At 38.8% G+C, this 22,822-nt stretch overlaps 1 protein-coding gene across 3 annotated transcripts in view; it reads left to right on the top strand.

The window, feature by feature from the left end:
• Nucleotides 1-22,822, top strand: part of Lrrc7 (leucine rich repeat containing 7) — a 505,545-nt gene that overhangs the window by 453,670 nt on the left and 29,053 nt on the right. For all 3 annotated transcript variants that reach the window (XM_013514397.1, XM_013514396.1, XM_013514395.1), the window contains 2 exons: nt 5,305-5,526; nt 13,016-13,108. In XM_013514397.1, the coding sequence (XP_013369851.1) occupies nt 5,305-5,526; nt 13,016-13,108 (315 nt within the window). The remainder of the gene's footprint in view (nt 1-5,304; nt 5,527-13,015; nt 13,109-22,822) is intronic.

The raw sequence follows: 22,822 nt of genomic DNA, 5'->3' as shown, positions 1-22,822 counted from the left end.
ATTTTGTCTTTTGCTTCTCAAAGTTTAATTATGATGTATCTATGAGCAAATTTCCCTAGATTTATCCTATGTAGGTTTCTCTCTGTTTGTTAATCTGGTTTTGCTTTTGTTTCTTACAAAATTTCACAATTTTTTTGGCCATTGTTCCTTTAAATAATTTTTTAGCCCTACTTTCTTTCCTTTTCTTTCTTATGAGTATTAAAATTTGTGTATATTCCCATAAGTTCCTGAGACTTTGCTTATATTCTTCTGTGTTTTCTCTCGTGATTCACAATGGATAATTTCTATTTTCCTGTCTTCCAGTTCTCTAGTTCTTTCCTCTTGTATCTGCAATCTATTATTAAGGTCATCCATTGGGCAGGCCTTTTATTTTAATTACTGTATTTTTCAGCTCTGAAATTTGTCTGTTTCTTCTTTACATCTTTCTCTACTGAGATTTTATATGTCCTTGCTGATGCCTTCTCACCTACCCCATTTGTTACAAGAATGTGTGTAATTGGTCACTAAAGCATTTTCTATGGGGCCTTAAAATCAGATTTTTTTTTAATTATCTGTATAATTTGTCCTTTCACTGTTGGCGTGTATTGATTACCTTTTTTCATTTGGTTAGAGATCTTCTTGCCTCTTGGTATGAATTATTTTCGGCTGAAACCTGGACACTCTCATATTATGTTATAAAAGTCTAGGTCTTAGTTATGCTCTCTGTTTTAGCTGGCTTTCTCCGACATCATTACAGCTGAGGAAAGGTAGCATGCTGACTTGTTATCAAGAGTCAGTAGAAATCTAGTTTTCCCACTCAGCCATCCTTGACATTGAGGCAAGAACTCCACAGCACTGTTCAGTGGGAATGGAAGTCCCATCTCCCCACGTGGTCTGCACTGATGTCTTAGTTGGTGTCATGTCATTACCACTAGGTGATGGTGAAAGTCCTGACTGTCAAGAGACTTTCTCTAGAAGGTGCCTCATTGCTGCTGGATGAAATTGGAAGTTCAGATTGCTCATGTGATCTCCAGAGACACTGTTGGAGAACAGGGCTTAGTACTGAGCATTGAGGATAGGGGTGTGGGGTTTCACTCGGTCGCCCCTAATACGACATCAGCAGAAATGTTGGAGCTTTGTCACATCTTCATGAAGGTAAACGTCTGTGCTCCCTACTTGGCCTTTGGTGGCACTGTTCATGGTAGACCATATTTTTTTCTATGGTGGTTGGATATAGTACAGGATTCACTGTCCAACATCATTTTGTCTGGTGGGCTGATGATCCTTTTACTAGAAAGCACAACTGTTTTGTGTTTATTTGTTCATTTTCTCTGGATCCATTGGCATTCTCAGACTGTTCACTTCTTCAGCACCAAACCTGGATATGTAGGGCCGGACGTGGTGGTTCATGCCTGTAATCCCAGCACTTGAGAGGCTGAGGCAGGAGGATCGGCTCAAGTTTGTGACCAGCCTATGCTACAAAGTGAGCTCAAGGCCAGCCTGAATTGTGTATTGAGACCCTGCCTCAAAAAGACCAAAAAAAAAAAAAAAAATCTGGATATGTAATTGAAGAAACTTATGAAAGTATTGTGACTGGGTCCATAGACCCCTTGCTGAGTGCCTTCTTTTTATTTTTCAGTCTTCTTATATCTGTCTACATATAAACCTCAAGGTTTTTATAGTATGTAATGAAAGAAGTAGGGAAAACTACATTCTATCTACCTGAAAAAAGAAATGCTACTGGTTTACTTCTTCAAATTTAACTGCATTTTAAAAAAAAAAAAAAAAACTGTAGAACATATGATACCAATAGGAAGCGTAGGACTGTGGTTTTGTTGCTGCTAGTTTACAAATGATTGAAAATGTCTGTTTGAATAAATGCTGAGTCCTTGACATCTATTACTAAGTTATCCTTTGGAGATGATTCTGTATGGTTGACCCTGCTCTTGAACATTTTTTAAACTCTTTTAGACTTCATTTCAGAGAACGAGTCATGTTCCTTTGAATATTCTCAGTAGCATAAATTGTCATCCTGTGAGACTGTTTGATATTTTGGACATAAGCTCTAGTTGTTCAAAAGCCAAGATGACTGGTAAAATAGATGACCAAATTAGGTAATATAAGATACTTCTCGATCTAACACTCTTTTCTGAAAGAACAGTATGAACGAAGACATTTTTTATAGTGATAGAGCCATTTCTTTCATGTCATACAAACTCCCAAATACTTAACAATTTCCCATAATGAGCCTCATTAGCTGTGGAATAAATTTCACACATACAGAACATGTGCTGTCAAATCAACAAGTATTTATTCTAGTTTTGACAAACATGTATTTGGGTCCTACGGATATTGGAGATTTTTCCCTGTAAACTTTGATTGTTTGGGGTCAACTTGAAAATGCCATATTCCATCACTATCCTCTCATATATGTGTTATTTTGTCCAGCTTCCCCTTGAAAGTTCCAAAGAAATGTCAAATTTCTCTGTTTCTTTTTATCATTCAAAATGTGGCACAGACAATCTTCCCAGAAGCCTGCATGTTCAAATTCCCCTGCACTGTGAGTCAGTATCACAGTGCCAGCCCTCTGCCTGACCAAGTCCAGCCTCCGAAATCTACATTTTCATCAGTTCTGTATACATCGTAGTACCATCCTTGTTAGCTCTTCTTAAGCCTTTGTACCACTCAAAAAAAAAAAGAAAATTTTCTTTTATAGTCCTTCCGCATCATAATTGTCCCTCTAGGTATTTTATGCCATTTGTTTGTTTAACTTTACATGCGTTTTAGCGCTAATTCTTTGCTTTCTACAGTTGTAATTCCCCACCCCCACACACCACAACCTGTAGCCCAAGAGAGTGAAAGAAGCCCTCCTGCTGCTGTAAACAACATCTCTTTTCAGAACATTCCTTCCATGTCTGCTTTCCGTTCTGCCAAGGCAGGAGAGCAGCTTCATTACTCCATAGTAACAGACAGATCACTCAATACAAATCACCCTCCTTAGCTACAAAGCTTGAAGTCATGGGCCTAGCACCTAATGCAGTGGATAGACTTAGTTTACCAAGTAGGGAAATTCAAGAAGTACTAAAGAAGTGAAATGTATCCTCCCTCAACACTCCGATCCTTTTGTCGCATTTCAATTCACAGTCCAACTAGTAGAGGAGTATACTGGTTTGGGAGAAGATGGCTACAATATAATGCAGTGCTTCAGGGCATGACCTTCGATAGGCAGCCTTGCTTCAAATGTTGGTCCTGCCAGTTTACCAGACCTACAGAGTCCTTAGAAAGGCTATTGAGGGGCTGGGGATTTAGCTCAGCGGCAAAGCGCCTGCCTGGCAAGTGCAAGGTCGTGAGTTCGGTTCCTGGTACCGGAGAAAAACCAAAAAAAAAAAAAAAAAGGCTATTGAACCTCTCCCAACTTCAGCTGTTGCAAAGATTAAAGGAGGTAATACTTGTGCAGTATTTTAGCACATTGCTCAGGACCAAGTATTTGGTTAGTAGCTATTATTTATTAAATGCAGTTACTATCCCAGTCATTAAAAAAAGTCAATAGGATATGCAGCTTTCTCTCAAAGAGTTCAAAATCCACATAATCCTGAGCTCAGTAGTCCCATCAGTAGAAAAATAAGTCTTAAGGCTTTTATAGCTCTATAATGCAGAGAATTAGGTTTTTGCCTTGGGTAGACGTCGCTGGATTAATCAACAAAGGAATCCTTAAGTAGTCATTATTGATTTTCTCATGTAGATTATATAGTAAAGCACCAAAGCTCTATTCCAGTTTCCTTCTGAGCTGTCTGGTGTAAAAATGTTTTGCTTATCTGTGTGATCGCTTTCAGTTAAACCTCCAGTCTCCCTGCCTCCCACTGGTTGAGGAACTGACTGAAGCCCCAGTAATGCTCCCCCAGTAGAGGGGAGAAGCACGTGGAAGTATAGAAATCAATGGATTGCCTAGTCACTAGTCACTTCCAGCTCCTCCAACAGCAGGAGATTGCTTTCTCTGTGTAGCTAAGTGTGCTACTGAGTTCTTTCAGGACACAACAGCTCTGCTGGGCATTGTGGCACATGCCTGTCATCCCAGCACTTGGAGGCTGAGGCAGGAAGATTGCCATGAGTTTGAGGCCAGCCTGGGTTACACAGTGAGACCCTATCTTAAAAAAAAAAAAAAAACAGCTCCGAGTTTGAGGTCAGCCTGGGCTACCCAGTGAGACCCTACCTTTAAAATATATATATACAACAGCTCAGAGTACAATACTGGCTTTATCATGGCTTCTGTTTCCTATCAAACAAGAGACCATGAAATTCCATGGAGGCAGAAAAGAGTCAAACTTGTAGTAAGGAAAAACCTGAGCAGAAGGGTGTTCATTCTTCCACAATGGCTGAAAAGCTTGTGATTTCTCTTTAATATAGATTTCTAAGAGAACAGATACAGTAGAGGAGGAAGCATTTGCCCTTTATGAGGTTATCCGAGTTGTATTTATGAGGTAATTGGTCTGCGATCATAGCTGAAGTGTAATGGACAGTGTTGGACTGAGTTGATAATTGTGTTCTCATTATGCTGGTGTAGACTGACACTTAGGAAACTTTTGCTCCTATTTCTGGTTTCTTATATTGCTCCTCAAGATATTTAAAGTAATTAAAGAAATGTGCCGAGTTTATTTTAAAGACCTTTCCATATGTAGCGCCTCCACTGACTACAGCTCCTCACAGGAATTTGTCACATAATTAATTTTTAATATAATTTAAGGATTTGGGGAGTCATGTTCTTGATTTAATAATGCAAAAAAATAATAAGCGTTGGTTATACGCACCTGAACAAGCTCACTATGTGCTTGGGTACATAAACCTGACTCAGTTCTTTTGTTTCAGAATTAGAAAACAGGCTTTACCATTTCCCCCTTATCCTGTTTATAGTATATATATCTATGATATATAGTATCTATGATATATATATGTGATATATAGTATATAGTCTGTGATTTTTCAAAATAAAATGTCAACAAGAGCTCCACTTCATTTTCAAGTTATGACTGCTTTCTCTGCCTGAGATTTTTCACACTGCACTTTGTTCCCTTAAAAATAAGGGTTAAAATCACCTCTGGCCAGCCGCCAGATGACTACAAATACATTTAATGCTAGCTCACTCAGCTATTAACATTTGCACAAAATGCAGTCGGCAGACCCTTACTGTTTCTTCATTACCCTTTCCAGCTGTGACTGAAAGCCCAAACTGTTCCTCTGTCCCCGAGAGGTGTTCCAGACATGTTCTCCACGATAATCACATCCTCTGGGCACCAGGAACCTTTGCCTGACAGATTGTCTTCTCCACAGGCAGGTAGCCACATCCAGACTTTGATGGGGTCCCAAAGCCTTCAGCATCGCAGCCGGGAGCAGCAGCCATACGAGGGAAGCATAAACAAAGTGACCATCCAGCAATTTCAGTCACCACTGCCTATTCAGATCCCCTCCTCACAGGCCACCCGGGGACCGCAGCCTGGACGGTGCTTAATTCAAACTAAAGGGCAAAGGAGTATGGATGGCTACCCAGAGCAGGTGAGAAGAGTTTTGGAAAATAACTGATGAATTCTGAGAAAATTTTTTTTTAAATGCATGGTTTGCCTTCCTTTATTAACATGGCCCGGAATACATAAAACTGTCATCCTATTGAATGGGAGGGAGGCAATATTCTTTGTAAAAATGTTATCATTGTTTTCAGTAGCACAGGGCTATAACACATAGGCATTTGGGTTGCCAAAATACCCTCTCCATGTTAAGAAAATAGGATGGGTCAGAATAGTTTTTCCAATCCTGTCCTATGCTGCCACTCCCAACTCCAATTTAGCTCGACAGTGTAGCTTCTGGGTGTCACAGACAGCTTCGTTGGATCGGGTATACTGACCAAGGCCCCTGCCAAAACTGACAGCACAGAAGGGAAACTACAATCTCCCCCTATTTAGGAGAAAGCATTTTTTTTTTAAAGTTCTACCTTCTGGTTAACAGGATAGAGATAAAGCTTTGCTATAACGAAAATTATAAAGAGCAGGTAGAAGAGGAATACTTCTGAAATGCTGCAAAACCTACTGATAAATGCCAGGCAGCGACAATCTAGCTGCTCCCTGACCTGATTAAAATTGGGATTTGCTTTTCCATTGTAGAGTCTGTTTTTCTTCCTTGGAACCAGAAAATGGAATGGAATCTCATCTAGTAAGTTATACTAAGCTTAGAAAGCAAACCACTGAGGTCTGAACATTCTCATAAAACAAGTTTCTCTTATTTCCTTCTTCAGATAATTAGGCAAGGCTCCCATTGACTTCACTTACTACTTAGTGTGACTTACAGGGTTTCTTTCATTATTTAGTACTCAAAGCTTTATATATCACGCTACGTTGTTTTATTTTCTAAATATATCAGGCAAGATTAACCTTATTCTCCAGTTTTTTCTTTATATTCAGAGCCACTTATCATTTGTACCCCAGGTGCCTTAAACATTGCCTCTATTTCTTAATACCTGTCTTGAAATTGAAATTATGTATTAGTCATTCTCCAAATCTCAGGCACTATTTTCCAAAATAATTCTCTTCCTCTTCTTCCTTGATCTAGGCCAAGGGTTGCATTTAATATATAATAACCCAGACAGGAACCTTTAATCAGATGATGATGTGAGGTTTTCAATTCTCTAGAGATTATAAGAAGTTAATAAAGTTTTAAATTACACTCTACCCAGAGCACACTGGGAGGTTAAAAAGTTTATATCCACAGCCACACATATAACACAACCTCAGCCCAGTTCTCTGATTTCAGTACTGCATTCCTTTTAGTAGCTAAGTATTTCTTTTTCACCCAGATTCAAGAAATTACAAATCCACTGAGATCAGTGCCCTGTTTTCATCTAATTTGAATGACAAGTTCAGTTTTTAACAAATAGTTATTCCGAATACCTTGAATACATAATTTGTATAAAATTGGGTGAGAAGTTTATGCATGAATCGAGTAAGAAGCATCATGATTCCTTCAGCAGGTGTATTTATATTAGCTTCCAGGTGTTTTGCTCCATGCTACTGACATTAGCTGCCTTTCGCAGTGCAAGCACTCAGGGCTATGCTGAGGCATGGATTTAGTTCCATTCCCTTTTGCTTTTGCTTTATCTGCCTTGATTTCAGGCTGAAATGGTTGAGAAGGCGGAGGTAAAAACTTTGAGTGACTACAAAAAGCCTAGAGATTTTTCAACAACTGTTCTTTGTTCCAAAAGTACGCTCCTCCCACCACTCAGTTGTAAATCTTGACAGTTTGTTAAAACTTTCTTTCAAGTTCCGGTGTAACATTTGTCAACTATTAGGGCGTGCTGGAGCCAGCTCGTACCATCCCGTTACTGTGCGCGTCTCTTCCCAACCCCTCCTTGAGTGACATCCCATGAGAGAGCTAACACTGTGGAAATAATTACACCATAAAATAGGCAAATATTACAAATCAGGGTGTCTGCCCTCATACCCGAGCACTATTCAACATGCTTTAACACAGCATTTCCTACCGCATGGTTTACTTGCCTTTTGCCTCTCCCGGCCTCCCCAGTTCTTCATTTAACTCTGTATTCTTCCAGAAAACAAATACTAGGAGTAGGTATTAAAATATGAAGTTCTAGTCTCATGTTTGCTTTTCCTGGGCATACGTGTTGGCCAAGTTATTAAATCCTGAAGTTCTGTATTCCTCCTTACAGTGAAAACACTACCCTCTGCAAACATCACTTTAAAAAGTATTCGTGAGAGTCAAATACAGATTTACACACACATACACGCACAGTGAGCCTGCCACTGGAGCTATAGAAATAAAAAAAAAAAAAAAAAAAAAAAAAACAGAACAAACAGGGATATAAGATTTTGAAAAATAAAATTTTTGGAAGGAACTTAACGCTTATCAGTTCCAGCTGCCTTAGTTTACCCATAGGCGACAGAACCCAAAACCATAAAAAGAGGCTCTTAAGTTTCATGTGAAACGCCGCATAATCTGTTCACTATTAACGTTTTTGGTATTTTTCCTCCCTGTTTCCCCTTCACAATATGATAATTTATGTCAGCTCTTCTAAATCACACCTGCACATAGGTTTGTTCAGGAGCCCTAAAAGAACAGGTACCTCGGCCTCCTTCCCACACCAGCTGATTTGCATCTGACCTGGGTAATGAGAATTTTTAAACTTCCCAACTTTTAACTTTGAATCATTTGCGTGACCAAGACTGAGAACCACTGCTTCAGATATTCAGGAGCTCAACGCCTTGCCAGCTGAACTGCCACTATTTAGCGGCGTATATAAATTGAACATTTGTAAGGAAACTAAAAGCTTGGTTTTTCTTTATGCAATTATATAATCCAAGTCAGATTACCTATGCAGAACACTCAGATAGCACCGCAGAAATGCGAAGGCAAAATGACAGCATGGTTCTTCAAACCTCCAATGCTTTTCATGTATTAACTGATTTAATTGATAATGTTTTGATTCAGATGAAGCAGTTTCTATTTTATTGACTGGGAAACTAAAACTAAGAGAAATTAGTGTCCTGGCTGCCCAATCATGCAAAAGCTCAGCAGCCGAGGGGCATTAGAACACACTCTCCAGGTCTACCACACGCCACTCTGGAGCCAGCGGTGCTAGTGCCACATGCACTGCTTGAGAGTCCACACCGCAAGAGGAAAGTAAGGGGAAGCTGCACCCACCTCTGCCCGCGCACTATATCACACCCACAGCGTACACGGCCAGTTTACAGAAGCTGTACGGTGAGGTCACAGTCTTTGTGTCGAACTACAAATTACAAATTCAGAGCTGCCCTGGAGAATTTGGATGACTAGAGAATAAAATTCTCTGGGAAGAACATTTACAAACAGCAACCATGTAAGAGAGGCACTATGAGGTACACGCTGACCCTGAAGTCGTTTGAGTAAATAACATGCATTGAAGCCACCTCATAGCTATTTTCTAACTATCTTAATTAAAATATTGCCTTTTAATTTAAAAGCTAGATTGTGCTCACATTTGCTCACATGTATTAGTTGTACATATTCATGAGCTTCTGTGTGACGTTGCAATATATGCAGACAGAGTGCACTGACCAAATAAAGACCCCCTTTTACCTCTTCTCCTGCCCCCTGTTCCCAGCCTCAACCCTAGTGATATCACTGTTCTACATTCATGTTAATTTTTTTTAACATCCACATAGGAGAAAAAACATATAGTACTATTTTGCCTGTGTCTAGCTTAGCTCACTTAACATAACACCCTCCACTTCCATCCATTTTGCTGCAAAGAAAAGATTTAATTCTTATTTAGGGGTGAATAATATTCTATTATATAAGTGAATAATATATATGCAGGATGTATATATCATAGTGTCTTTATCCACTCATCTGTTGATTCCATATCTTAGCTATTATGAATAGTGCCACAATAAACACGGGAATACAAGTGTCTATTTGGTATCCTCATGTCATTTCCTTTGGATGTATACCCAGAAATGGGGTAGCTGTATCATGGCGGAGATCTGTGTTTAGTTTTTTGAGGAACATCCACACTGTTCTCCACAATGTTGTACTAAATATATTCCCACCAACAGTATCCTTTTTCACTACATCTTCATCAGCATGTATTTTTCAATTTTTTGATAACAGCCCATCTAACTTGGATGAGATGAGAACTTGTAATTTTGAAAAATCTGTAACTTCTTCTTATTAAACTTGCCATGCTGAAGTGTATTTCAGCTCCTTCCAGTAGATGAAACCTCATCAGAATCTCTTTAAGCAGCTGACCAGAGCATCCGATCTAAAGATGTCTGAAGTAATTGTTCTTGGCCCCCTGCTCACATGTTTCATATTATTGAGTAGCAAAGTGGCTTCTTCCGGCATGGAACAGTACTTCCTTCTGGGGCTCCTTGATCATAGGTCTGCTACGCCTGACCTCCAAGTACTGGAGTCACCTGTGCTCGGGCCTTGATTCTTTCTGTTTTCTCTGCATGTTTTCTAGAGATGACCCCATGAACTCTGTGCTGCATCACTTTAAAACCTCTCTCTCCAGTCCTGGCCTCTCTCCTGCACTCCAGATGTTTGAACGCAATTACCTACCTACTGACATCTCAGCCTGGGTGTCCTATGAGCAGTGCAAGCTCCAAAGAACTGTCAGTTTCCTGCCCCGTCCTTTCTCCAACCAAACCTGCCTCTCCCCCAGACTCCCCATTTCATTCATTCTCCTCAGCCTTTTGATGAGACCAAAAGTCCTTGATTTCCCTTTCTTGTGGCCCACGTCTGCCCAAAGCAACTCTAGCAAAGCGTTTCTTGAATCTTCCATCTCTCGTGATGTGCGCCACCTCCATCTCAGTTGGCCATGACCTAATCTCCCGTTATTTCCAAAAACACTTCATTACTTTTCTTCCAGTTTATTTCCCTTCAACTGCCAGATTTATCTTTTCCAAACAAACATCACATCATGTCACTGTGATGCCTAAAACACTCTCATGGCTTCCAAATTTCTGAATAAATGGTTAATCCTTATCCTATGGCCCAGTGTCCCTCTGGCACTGGGAGACCAAGTCAAAGCATGGTCTTGCACAGACTATAGATTTTGACCCATGGAGCCTCGCTGTGACCTGCCAACCCATTCATCATGAAGTCTTTCTAAAATAAGACCCAGTATTAAGGAAAACATCGACACAGATCAGAAGTATCTACGCACTGAAACGATGCAAGCAGACTCTGAAAGAGACACTTGCACAACTGCTGGACTGTTGCTTATGTTTTCAGCCAAAAATTTCATTCTTGTAGTCAGGCTCTTAGATGAAAGTTGAAATACTCCTTCTCCTTAGATAAGCTATTTACTAGACTCCTACACTTGACCTTTTGCTGGACTGTTGCATGTTCTCCTCTTCCACTGCAGACTGCTTCCCAGATGGGAGGTTTTCTCTGCTCTTGTATTTTATGGCCTCTCTGGGCCTTGGTGGGCCGGTGGAACTCCTTATAGGTGAGATGAACACTGTCTCTGACATGCTTTATGAGACCCGATAGTCACACACGACCTATTAGCCACACCTTAGCATGCCCAGGAGCAGTCTAGCTTTGGGTCAGAATTTATGTTTGTGTGTCACATTTCTAAAACCATGCTGTCATCTTTATTATTTCTATCATTAATAAATATATTGAGAAGTTCTTCAAATACTTGGCACGTATGAAATTTGCTTTCCTTAGAGTTTTAGTGCCTTCCAGATTTACAATAATATAAAATATACATAGCTACTACCATGAAAAGAGAATAACTGGAACTTACTCTTGACAATAGTATGTAAAAATGAACTCTCTTGTATTTATTTTCTTTCCATTTTTATATAGGCTTAGGGAGAGCCCAACATGCCCATACCTCCGACATGTTCTGGAATAAGAAATGTTCATATTGGAAAGATAGGATCAAATTTTAAACAACTTATTTAGAAATGCATAGGTACATGGGCAAACACAAAAGAAAAATGTTAATGATATTGCTTGATTTCTTCTCATTTTCTAATTAATAAATAATAACAAAAGGTAAACTAGTGTATTGACTAAAGCTAAAATATTCCTTCCACTGCATCAAGCTGTTATATGTGCCTCCTCATAGACTGTGAGCTGAATGGATATAAACTGTTATAAGCGCTGGCTTCTGCCCCCTTAGGAAAACTAGTTTTAACAAATCGAGCTCACTTGAAGGAAAAGTTGGAATTAAATATATCTTTAAAAAAAATGGAAGAGTATTTTGGTCATTGTGTTATCCCATAATTTGCAAACTGTTCATTAAAGACACCACTATAAAAATCGTATTAGTGAACAGTTTTTGCCCTGTTGTCATTACGTAAACTATGTCATGGTTAAAGATTGTTTTCGCTGTGGTGAACTATGACAGGGAATTAAGAATGGTCCCATTAAGCAGAAAAATCTAGCTGATTTAAATTCCAGTGACTCCCAGTGTTTACTAATTCAGCCAGGAATAGGATTCAAGTTTACCTTGAAATATCTAAGAGGCAATGATTAACAGCACTTTGAAAGTAAAAGCAGGCTTTCAGTCACCCGGGGTCACTCTGTCCCACATTACCCGAGAGCCAGCGCTTCTGCCACAGCCCACACACACCCCCAGCTCGGGATCACCCAGAATTCTTAGGTTTGTACAGTTTCGCTAGCTCACCCCCTCACCGACGCTCCTTCCGGTGAATGCTTGACCTGCACTCTATTCACTGGAAGAACTACCATGGCTTTTACCCCAGCCGCCACCCCGGGCGACCCTACTGCTAATGCCATCACTCCCCACCGTGCTCGGAAACACCAGACTCTTGTGTCCCAGAGGCTTTCATTCATGAATTAGGGTGTGGGAGAGGTAGTATAACCCAAAACATTAGAACACTAGTTCTCAGGGCCCAGAACATTTACTTGCCATTCCTTTCTGCAAACAAGTTCTCCACATTCTTAGCCTCTTTCTCTGACTTCTTCATGACGTTCAGTTTCTTCTAGGGTGCCTGGTGCCTGGCCCAGGATCTGCTGTCAAATTCTTCACCAAACAATTCCTTATTCTTAGTCTCACCCTCCTTCCACCTCTACCACTCCCTGCCTTTTAAGCAGTGCAATCATTTACCAAGAGGGTGAATTGTTCTACCCTACTAGAAAGCAGAAGCACCTCATTTAAGTACTCACATTTTCTCTCTGCATTTGAGAACTTTATTGCACTGATTCTACCATCCTTTCTTACTACCCTGGTTTCATGCGCCTTTATGGTAGTGAGGTGAGATAATACGTAATCTCTTAAGTGTACATGAGACTGAATTTTTGGAACCTGCTCATCAAAATTTAACAAACAAGCACTTCTGAATGTCTGCTTGCTCAGGTAATTTCACACAGAAACATTGAGCATTTTAGTTAGAGTTTAGATACTGGGTCAACATAAGCTAATCCGTATGAAATGTGAATCTTTTCCACTGAGATAAAGTGATTTGAAAATGTCTAGATTTGATAGCTATTTGATTACTTTTTAAATTTTTTCACCTAGTTTTGTGTGAGAATAGAAAAGAATCCTGGCCTTGGATTTAGTATCAGTGGTGGAATTAGTGGGCAAGGAAATCCATTCAAACCCTCTGACAAGGTAAGAAATGAATTTCTTATTGACAATTTTAATTTTTTTAAAAAAATAATGTCTTCATGGTGATATTAAAGGTTAAAACAGTCTCCGTGTCACAATAAATAAATAAATACATGTGAGAAAACAATTTTCTGTTTTTACAGTACTTTCGTGAGCTAGTTAACTATGAAACCAATTAAAAACTTCTTCAGCATGGGGAAGAAGAATCCACTACAGTGCTTGACAAATGCTAAGGAAAAAAAATACATATTTAAGCATTCTGTGTGAAAGAAAAGGGAATGTTCTGGCTTTTTTAGTGGTCTGTTTGTTTCTTTCTTTCTCGCTTGAATATGTTGTAAATAAAGGTAATTTCTAACCAGTTGTTTCCGAAGGCTTACCTATAAATCACTTTATTATTTAGAAGAACTTTTTTTCACAGTAACCAACGATTACATGGTGATTAGATGCCAAGCTGACACCTGACTGACAGCTCATTAGGCTTGTACAGACTTTCATTAATAGAACTGTAGAACTGTAAAACCACTGAAAAATCTTTTGTGGGAAGTTGGAGCTAGCATTCGCAGGAAAGCCAGGTATTTCTCCCACAATTGTGAGGGCTTGTCAAGCTTGGGCTAAAGGTACTCCCTGCGCTCACCTCAACCATTGCCTGGATGCTCAGTGTGTGGCCCCTGCTCAAGGCGGCCTGCTGTGGAGCACCTGACTTTTAAAAATAAAATAAAAAATTTACTCTGATCTATATAACCTGCCCTGCTACCAACAATGTTTGTCTCAGATTTAAATCTATTGGAAATTATAATGTAATGACAATTTAAATGATCTACTTTCTACCTCATCACATTTAACTACTGTATTAAGTGACATCCTACAACTTTGAGATGACAAAGAAAACTGGAAATTACATTTGAATAAAACCTCCGTGGGTTTCAGCTCATCTTTGAATCACAACTTGACCCAAACTCTTTTTAACTCAGCACTCTCCTAAAAGCAACCCACAGATCAAATTCTAATTATGAAACCTGATACTGAAAAGAAAAATTGGAGATGTCTAAAGCCAGAAATAAAAATATCAATCCCAGGTTTCCCTAAACTTCCCTCCATTCATCTTGTTTCTTCTACTTTTCCTGCTCTTCCTCCTTCCCTTCTCAAGGACGGAAGAGGTCGGACCAAAGGGAGGAAGTGTTCACACTGTTACATAAATGAATCTCCAGGGACCACGGGTGGTCATTATTTAGAAACAGAGACTGGGGCAGCTACTGCTATCTAAACTTGTGCAGGGGGCAGCCCTGCATACTGACCACTTAACTAGGAGAAGGTCAGTGAGAAACACCTGTAGCCACTGCACTTCCATTTTTGAAATGAGGTTGAGGATAACCGTTGATGGAGTAGAATTAAAATATTCAACGTGGAGTTTGAACCCTAGGGCCTTCCCACTGAACGATATCCTCACGCCTTTACATTCTTAGTTCATTTTTGAGACAGGATCTCACTAAGTCCTCGAGCTGCCCTGGCTGGACTCAAATTTGTCATCTTCCGACCACAGCCTCCCAGCGTGCCGGGAGCACAGGTGTGCGCCACCATGCCCGGCCAACAAGGATATTTTTTAAAACCTCAAATCACTTTGCTTTGTTACTCTCAACCCCTGTTTCTGTGTCTGATTTTGCATACCATACATAAATTTTCAATGAAAAGTTACTAGATTGACCATTCTTAAGGTAGTTAAAATTCAGAGGCTATGTTTTTCTTTCTTTTTTCACTGGCATATAAATCTTTTCACTGTATTTTTGGAAAATACAGGATAATATTTTTAAATTATGGATGAATAGATTGCTCAATAGTCAAGGGGTCAGAATACTGTCACATTTCTATTTTTTATTTCTATTAGTACATGTTTGCAGTACCTAATAATTACATTCGTGGTGGGGAATTGGTACACGTATAGAACGCACCTTATTTCTATTTCCCCTTCTCTCTTCCCTTGCCTCCCTTCATTTCCTGGTCCCCTTCCCCTCTGCAAAGATCTGTCTCCCCATTTCCTGTGAGCTATCTTTTATTTTTCTCTTTAAATTATCTATACTTTGGGTTTCTTATATAAGAAAAAGCTTGTGATATTTAAAGTTATGTGTCTACTGCAGGACATTAAATCTGAGGCATTCAAATTATTGCCTATAATTTTTCCATTATAATGAAGATGAACAATTTCTAACTATTACTTTAATTTCTCATTTGTAACATTTTGATGAGTCTAGTGAGACTGAACCATGTGTGATCTTATAATTTTCTCTTGCGGTTAAATGTAGCAGACATCAAGCCTGAACTGAATAATGTGTCCATTGAAAGATTTCCCCTCAAAAGCACTTTTCTTCAGCTTATTACACTCTAGAGTACTTCACAATATGAAAAGTGAACCTCTATTATTGTAAAATTGATGAGAGTCACCAGAATTTCCACATCTACGGAACAGTCACAGTACTACTCAACTTATTGACCATTTTGTGGCATGCCAAGTATATGGTAGATACTTGGTTATGGTGTCCAGGGGATCTGAAGACTTCAGCCCTGCCAATTTTCACCAGAATTTAGTCAGCTCACAAAGAAAGAAATTAATCTCTTAATTTCTTAATTTCTTTCTTAATTTCTTAATTTCTTTCACCTTGGTGTCTCATTCTTACAATTGTTACATAAACTTTAGAGTACAACCCAGTGCCAATACCTACCCCAAAATGCCAAACTGTAAGAAAATGAAAATTAGCTAAAATACCCCTCTTCACAGCATTGAAAATAGATTAGACTTTTCACGAGTTGGCTAACTTATAGCTCAAGGTGTGAAGAACCAATTTAAACAGATGTTTAAATTCAACAGATCCTACCTGAATCTGAAATAGAAGCTCTACAAAAAGTCAAGTCATGCAAAAGTCTAAAATACAATACAAAATATACTGTCTCCCACTTAACAAACCCTGGATCAGCACTCTTCTCAGAAGCACACTCTGTGATCTCACTTAATGGTCATACGTGTTGAATGTTTTGCCACTCTAAATTTTAAGTATCCAAGAGCATGTGAATCTCTTAGCGACGTGGAGGACTTTCTACGCAAATGTGTTTGGTTCTCTTCATCATTGTGGATGGAAACCACTATTTCAGCCAGATGCCAAGGACCAGTGTGAGAGAACATCCAAACCGATGACCACTAGACAGTGAGCGCCTGGGGTTGCCACCTGAAAGGCTGAAGAGAGACTGCACAAAACAGAGCCGTATGGCTCAGCCTGGAAAAGGTGTAAGCCTGGGATCCCATGATACTAACGCAGAAAAGACTGAGACCACCCAAAAGCTAACTGCAGCTTCAGGGAAGAGTCAGGATTAAGCCTCAAATGACAAATTATGTTACGCACGACGTTAATATTTTAAAACAGCAGCCGGTAGCAAATTTAACTCCTCTCTAGAACCCAAGGTAGTCCTCATCCTTGGGTTAAAAGAACACAATGCAATGAGCCCTAGAGTGAATACTGTCAGAACTATGTGTAGGAGTTGAAAACAACCAACTCACTTAGCGTGGAGCTCATATTCTGAAGCTCATCACCAAGTGTGAACTGCGTTTACGTACTTGGAAAGAGAAAGCAGCGCGACACTGCATAGAAATGGCCCTGTCCAATGCTTGCCTCGGCCCTCTCAGTGTCGTGGATCAAAGCCATGATCTCCTTTATTTCTGTGGAGAAACATTGCTGTCAGGGTAGCAAGATGCTGCTGAGAGACAGCGTTTGCTCCACTAAATCTGATAATAAAGCAATAAAAACAATAGCCTGTTTTATTATCTGCAGTGTTCTGGACACTGTATTAGGCTCTTCCTATGCATGAATTTATGTCATCTTCATAGCTACGTCTGTTAGTTGCATAGTAGTAGTATTCCCCGGAGGGGTTAATTAACTTGCCCAAGGTCATTGAGCTGATCTTTGGCAAACAAGAGTTGAAACCAAATTAATCTGACTCTAAATCCTTCTCTTTTAATAAGCACTCTCATATGTGCCTCTATCCACAAATGCCCCTTAACTGAAGAGCCACGTGACAAATTTATACCCTGTACAGTTGAGACAAGTGTGGTATTCTAATACTGAAAGCATTGCAGGGCCCTCTAATTAGCCATAGTCTACATGTTTGCTTCAATAAGTCCTTGGAAGTCAACATGTATTCTTATTGAACCAGTATAATTAGAAGAATGTTGGACAGAGTGGATTGCTAAGCAATTATATAACTTATGGGCTAAGGTGTCACTGCAGGAGTGATTCTGCCCATGGAATGGGCCACAGTATCCTTGTATTTAACTACTTATAATAATTTACAGTCTCAAACCTTAAGACATTCACCAATATCATTTCCACAGGATGTGGTTAAAAAGAAAAAAACTGGATTAATAGGTGACTGACACCATGCAGTTGCAATATTTCATAAAGCAGCTCAGGACTCTACAAATAAAAGAATTTTTAATGATGCATTCAAAGCTCATCATTTACAGGCTAATATCTTTCCTTGCTCCATTGAGGAAAGAAGGACTAAGTGCCTTGATGTTAAAAGCATTAAAGAAGACTCATAGCCCTTTTCCCCATACGCGACAAAAGTAGTACCCTACAAATTCGCATGAATGACTATCTAGTCATCGGATCACATTGAAAGTTGTTATTATGGATCCATCCTATCCTCAAAGGACCTGAGAGTGGAAAATGTATGTACTGCCACCAAATCCCTTATTCTCCTAATTATATCATAAACACCTAAGGTCGGCAGGGGCCAGAGAGCTCAGCCGTATCTCCACCAGGCTTAGCAATCTGAACGTTGCTACAGAAATGATAGGAGAAATGTCCTTGTTCCTTTTCAAATGCTTTAGTCTGGCTATGGCGCAGGCAAGATTCCAAGTCACAGAACAAGTATGGGCAGTTTGGAGAATAGAATTATCAACATACTTGAAGTCCATGTGCTATGGTTTCATAATTACATTAAACATTATTTACATTATGCTTAAATTATTGCCTCCAGATCCCCAACAACGTGCAACACGATTTAAAGACCTCTTTTCACCTTCCACCCTGAGGAAAAAAACAGAACGTTTTTCCTTTGGGCAGAAATGGATATTGCATCAAATAAAGGCTGTTATGTGGTTAGTATTAAAAGAAGGACGCCTAGAACTGCAGAATCAAAGCATTTATTTGATACTTTTAACCAGGGATACCAACGCATAGTGCATACATGGCAACTGCAAGTTCGAAAGAGCACAGTCGTAATTTCTCAGTTTTGCTCAGCTTCGTGACATCGGGTGATGCCTGCATGAAAGTTTGCAAAAGATACATTTTTGACTTAGGACAGAGGAACATGCTACATGTCAGTTTCTTGACAGATACTTTTCATAGATATTAAAAACAAGAGTAGCAAGCACACTTGTCTATAACTCATTGCATATCATTTATATTTGTTACCTGGATATTTAACGATACATAGAACATTTCCTTCACTTTGTACAAATACTAGACAAGCATGGTTTATATTCTGTATTTCTCAATTTATATTGTAGCTAATATAGTTTATGTATTTGTGCCATACTTAGGGTTACTTCAAGTAATTATGCAACATAATTTGGAAAACCTATTAATTATGTGGGAATAACTTTCATGAGCAAAGGACAGATATTGTTTATAAACTATACTTTGTACTAAATTCAGTAGGGGGTTGAAAAATACCTTATTTCATATATAAACCTGAGTTTTAAAAATAAATTTTAGGTATAATTATTTTATAAAACAATGGATTACTTCAACTGCATCTCAGCCACATTATAATTTGAGATTTAGGATCCCACTTGGTCATTTGAGGACATTAAAAGTACAATAGAGTTTTTTAACATACAAAAATGTATTTTTTTTTTGTATTCATTGTCCCAGTGTTGGGAGGGAAAATCCAGATAAATTCAGAAACACTAATAGAAATGTAATCTTTAAATCTCCTATTACTAGATACATATAGTCACAATCTCCTACTAGTGGGATTGCAACAGGTGTGACCACTTATATAAAGCTTTTTAAAAAAAAAAATGTCATAGTAATATGCTTTAGCCAGTTGGAAAGTGTTGGTGGCTGGGCATTATAATATAAAAAGCAGGGCTGGGAAGGTAGGTCAGAGTTAGAGCACTTGCCTAGCATGTGTGAGCCCCAGGGTTCGATCCCTAAAAGTGCCAACAAAGAAAAAAAAAGGAAAGGAAAGAGGACATTGATTTCAGTCTATGAAAGCAAATAATCAGATATCATTCGACACAGGGTTGGTTGTAGGAAAATGCTACTGAGACACACATCTAAAAGATAGAGTGATTAAAAGGTACTACTTTAAATGTGAACATTGAGTATGACATATAAATTCAACAGTATTGCTAGGAGGTCATCAGATTTGAGAAAGGTACTATAGTGTGATATTTTGCAATAATAACAATTGTTAAAATATTTTTCAATTAATTTAAAGCCAAATGGACAGACAGCTATATTAGTTGCTAGAGTTGTGTGTTGTATGTGTTGTCTCTCTGATTCGCTTCAGTTATTTAGCCTGAAATAAAATAAGCAAGAGAGAAAATGGATGGGAAAGGATTTAAAGATTCTGTTTTCAAGTTTGTTTCTATTCACTGGAAAATAACACACACTTGCAAACAAAATATGAAAGCACTAAAGTTAGCTCATAATGACTTATGTAATTACTAATAAAATTGAAAAAAAAAGCAGTCCATCAGTGAAAATTAATTACTGAAAGTCAACTAGATCTTTGGGTGGTAGGTGAAATTTTTCAACAATCTGTTCACTAAGTTACTAAGTGCTTTAAGTGGTAGTTCAAGGACCTCCAAGTACTTCTACTTTCTTGTTTGAAAACATTATAAACAACTAGAATTTCTGGAAATATTATGAACCCAAATTAGTAGAGCAAAAATAAAACAAACAAATATAAATGAATAGCAATACCAGCCAGATCTCTGCCTATAGCAGGTCTCCTTAACTTTTTTAGAGAAGTTCACATAAAATATCAATATCATCCACCTTCTTCCAGGAAACTCCCAAAAGTTGTTTTATTCTAGAGGTAGAGAGACGATCTCATCTCTTGGTCCTGACTTCCAAAGAATCATTAGTAAGCAAAATATATAATCTATGTCACCATCAGACAGGAAGATCCTGTAGCGCTTTCACCTTTATAGTTTGTCTTAAGTCAGTTTTCCTAGATCAAAAGCCCGGTGAAGGGACTTTTGTGCAAATGATTTGCTGAAGAATAATTCTCAGGTGAATCTATAAAGGGATGAGGGAAACGAGAGAAAAAACTCAGTAACTTTGTGTCCTTAGCGAGAGGCTGAGCCCACAGGATGCCCATCAAAGGTGTCCACAGAATGGTCTCCCCCAAAACGGAAGCAGCCTTTCTCATCCTGGCACCCACTATTCTGTGGCTGAGAGGAGGGTGAAACTTTCCAAGCCTTTCCCAAAAAGAAAGTTCTTGGCCCAGAGTATTGTGTTGTGCATCTGAGAGCAACACCCGCAGCTTGGAGTCAAAAGTCTGATCCAGGAACCCGGACAGCTCACCAAGTGTGTCCACTACTGCATTATGCAGATGGCTTCCTTTCATCTTCCATCTAAAAGGACTTTAGCCCGAGGTTCTGATATGTTTCCATCCGTGAGAATCACTGTCCTTTCAACCATGGTGTCTGAGAAGGGCTTCCAGCATCCGATACATAAGGACGGACTCTGAAATTGATTATGTCAGAGTTTCTTTTTTTTGCAGTGAGACTCATTTAAATATGCCTTTACATGTCTGTGATTTTTGTTATTAAATGTTTTTTTCTTTTTAAAAAACTGCTGTCTTTGACAAATTGAGCTCTAGTCCCTCTAAAAGAAAGTGATCACTCATTGAACCAATCCATGTTCTTTAGAGCAGTCTGCAAAGCTAACATTGGTCAGAAGGAGCAGGGAGAGGAATGGTGTTGGTGTGAACAATCTAAGGGAAAGCAAAAACGAGCAAATGACAACCGAAAGCTGGGAAGGTCAGAGGGATCTGTGAGACGTGAAAAAGAAATCCAGTGAACCCGCCATCACCTTCGTGGTGTTGTTTTTCTTTGTTGGGCAGAGGAAAAACACGTGACAACTTTAAAGAGCTTTTTCTGTGTCCTATACGTTCAGACTCAAACCCTCCTGAGATCCATCGAATAAGCTGGGGGAAAGACACAAATAGATGAGAATAGCTTTCAGGAAAGAAAGTTAACCAGAAGTCCGGAACCAGGCCGGAAAGTTACACCAGTGGGTCAAAATTTAGAGTGGGTTTTTTTTTTCAAAGAGAAAAAAAACCTAACAAAACAACAACAATGAAGACAAAAACAAAACAACACAGAAACAACAAAAACAATACATGACTTCAAAACAAAATAATAAGATTATTTTTAATTTGTATATAATATTATAAATTACACATAAATTTCATATATATGTATATAAATTTTAAAAAATAAATCCAGAGTTAAATTAAGCAGTCATTATAGTTTAAGATTATCAGATAAGATTCCAAGTTACATATCCACATATACTGAATTGCCTGTTGTCCTCACTCTATACCTCGGGTAGTTATACATAGCCTTCATCACTAATTCTGTCTGCCTAGATTAAAAAACTGGCTCCTTATTTAAACCCTTACTGATTAAAACCCCATCACCATGCCCAAACCACATTCCCATTAGGAGCTGTCATTGAACCCCTGAGAATATTCTTTAGTAGGAAATATGCAGCCTTTTTAGTGTTGGACTAAACATTAAAGTAATTAAAGAAAAGTCGTATCTTCATTTTTGTCTGTTTGCCTCTTTGTTTCTTGATGTATATCACCTCTCTGCAGTGAGAGAGGAAAAACTGTTCGTTCCCTTGACCCCTACTGATCAAAGAGTGTTCCTTCCTGGTCTCAGATGACTAATTTAGCAGAGTACTTAGACTTGGGAAACTGCTTCTTCCTTTTCTACAAGAAAGACCCAGCAAGTGTGGTGGCACACGCCTGTAAATCCAGCATTCGGGAGGCTGAGGCAGGAGGATCCCCAAGAGTTTGAGGCCAGTCTAACTTTATGTAGTGAGACACTGTCTCAAAAAAAAGGCCCTTGATGATGGTTTTATATGAACTGTACACACCAGTGATGGTCACTTCAGTTCCCTGAATGTGTCCATAAAGCCCAAAGAAGAATCAAGATACATCATGTACAGGAACAAATTCCCAACTATGAAGGTAATCACTATGTATATCTACAATGTACCTGAGCTGGGCATGTAGCTCAGTGGTAGAGTTCTTGCTTTGTGTGCACAAGGCCCTGGGTTCCATCCCCAGCACCACATACACACATACATACATACAATGTACCCATAAAATTAATTTTTTTAAGAAAAAGAAAACAGTGTCTCCATTGTAACATTTCTTCTTCCTCTCCCTTTACCCTAAGAATTAAATTCAAATTAAATGTTCAAAAGAAAGAAAGGAAAAAAAGAAAGGAAGGAAGGAAGGATAGAAGGAAGGAAGGAAAGACAAAGAAAATGAAAGAAGAAAGAGAAAGAAAGAAAGAAAGAAAGAAAGAAAGAAAGAAAGAAAGAAAGAAAAAGAAAGAAAGAAAGAAAGAAAGAAAGAAAGAAAGAAAGAAAGAAAGAAAGAAAGAAAAAGAAAGAAAGAAAGAAAGAAAGAAAGAAA

Source organism: Chinchilla lanigera, unplaced genomic scaffold (assembly GCF_000276665.1).
Source record: "Chinchilla lanigera isolate Chin_1 unplaced genomic scaffold, ChiLan1.0 scaffold00022, whole genome shotgun sequence".
NCBI classification, from domain to species: Eukaryota; Metazoa; Chordata; class Mammalia; order Rodentia; family Chinchillidae; genus Chinchilla; species Chinchilla lanigera.
This window is presented reverse-complemented; position numbering and strand designations above follow the sequence as displayed.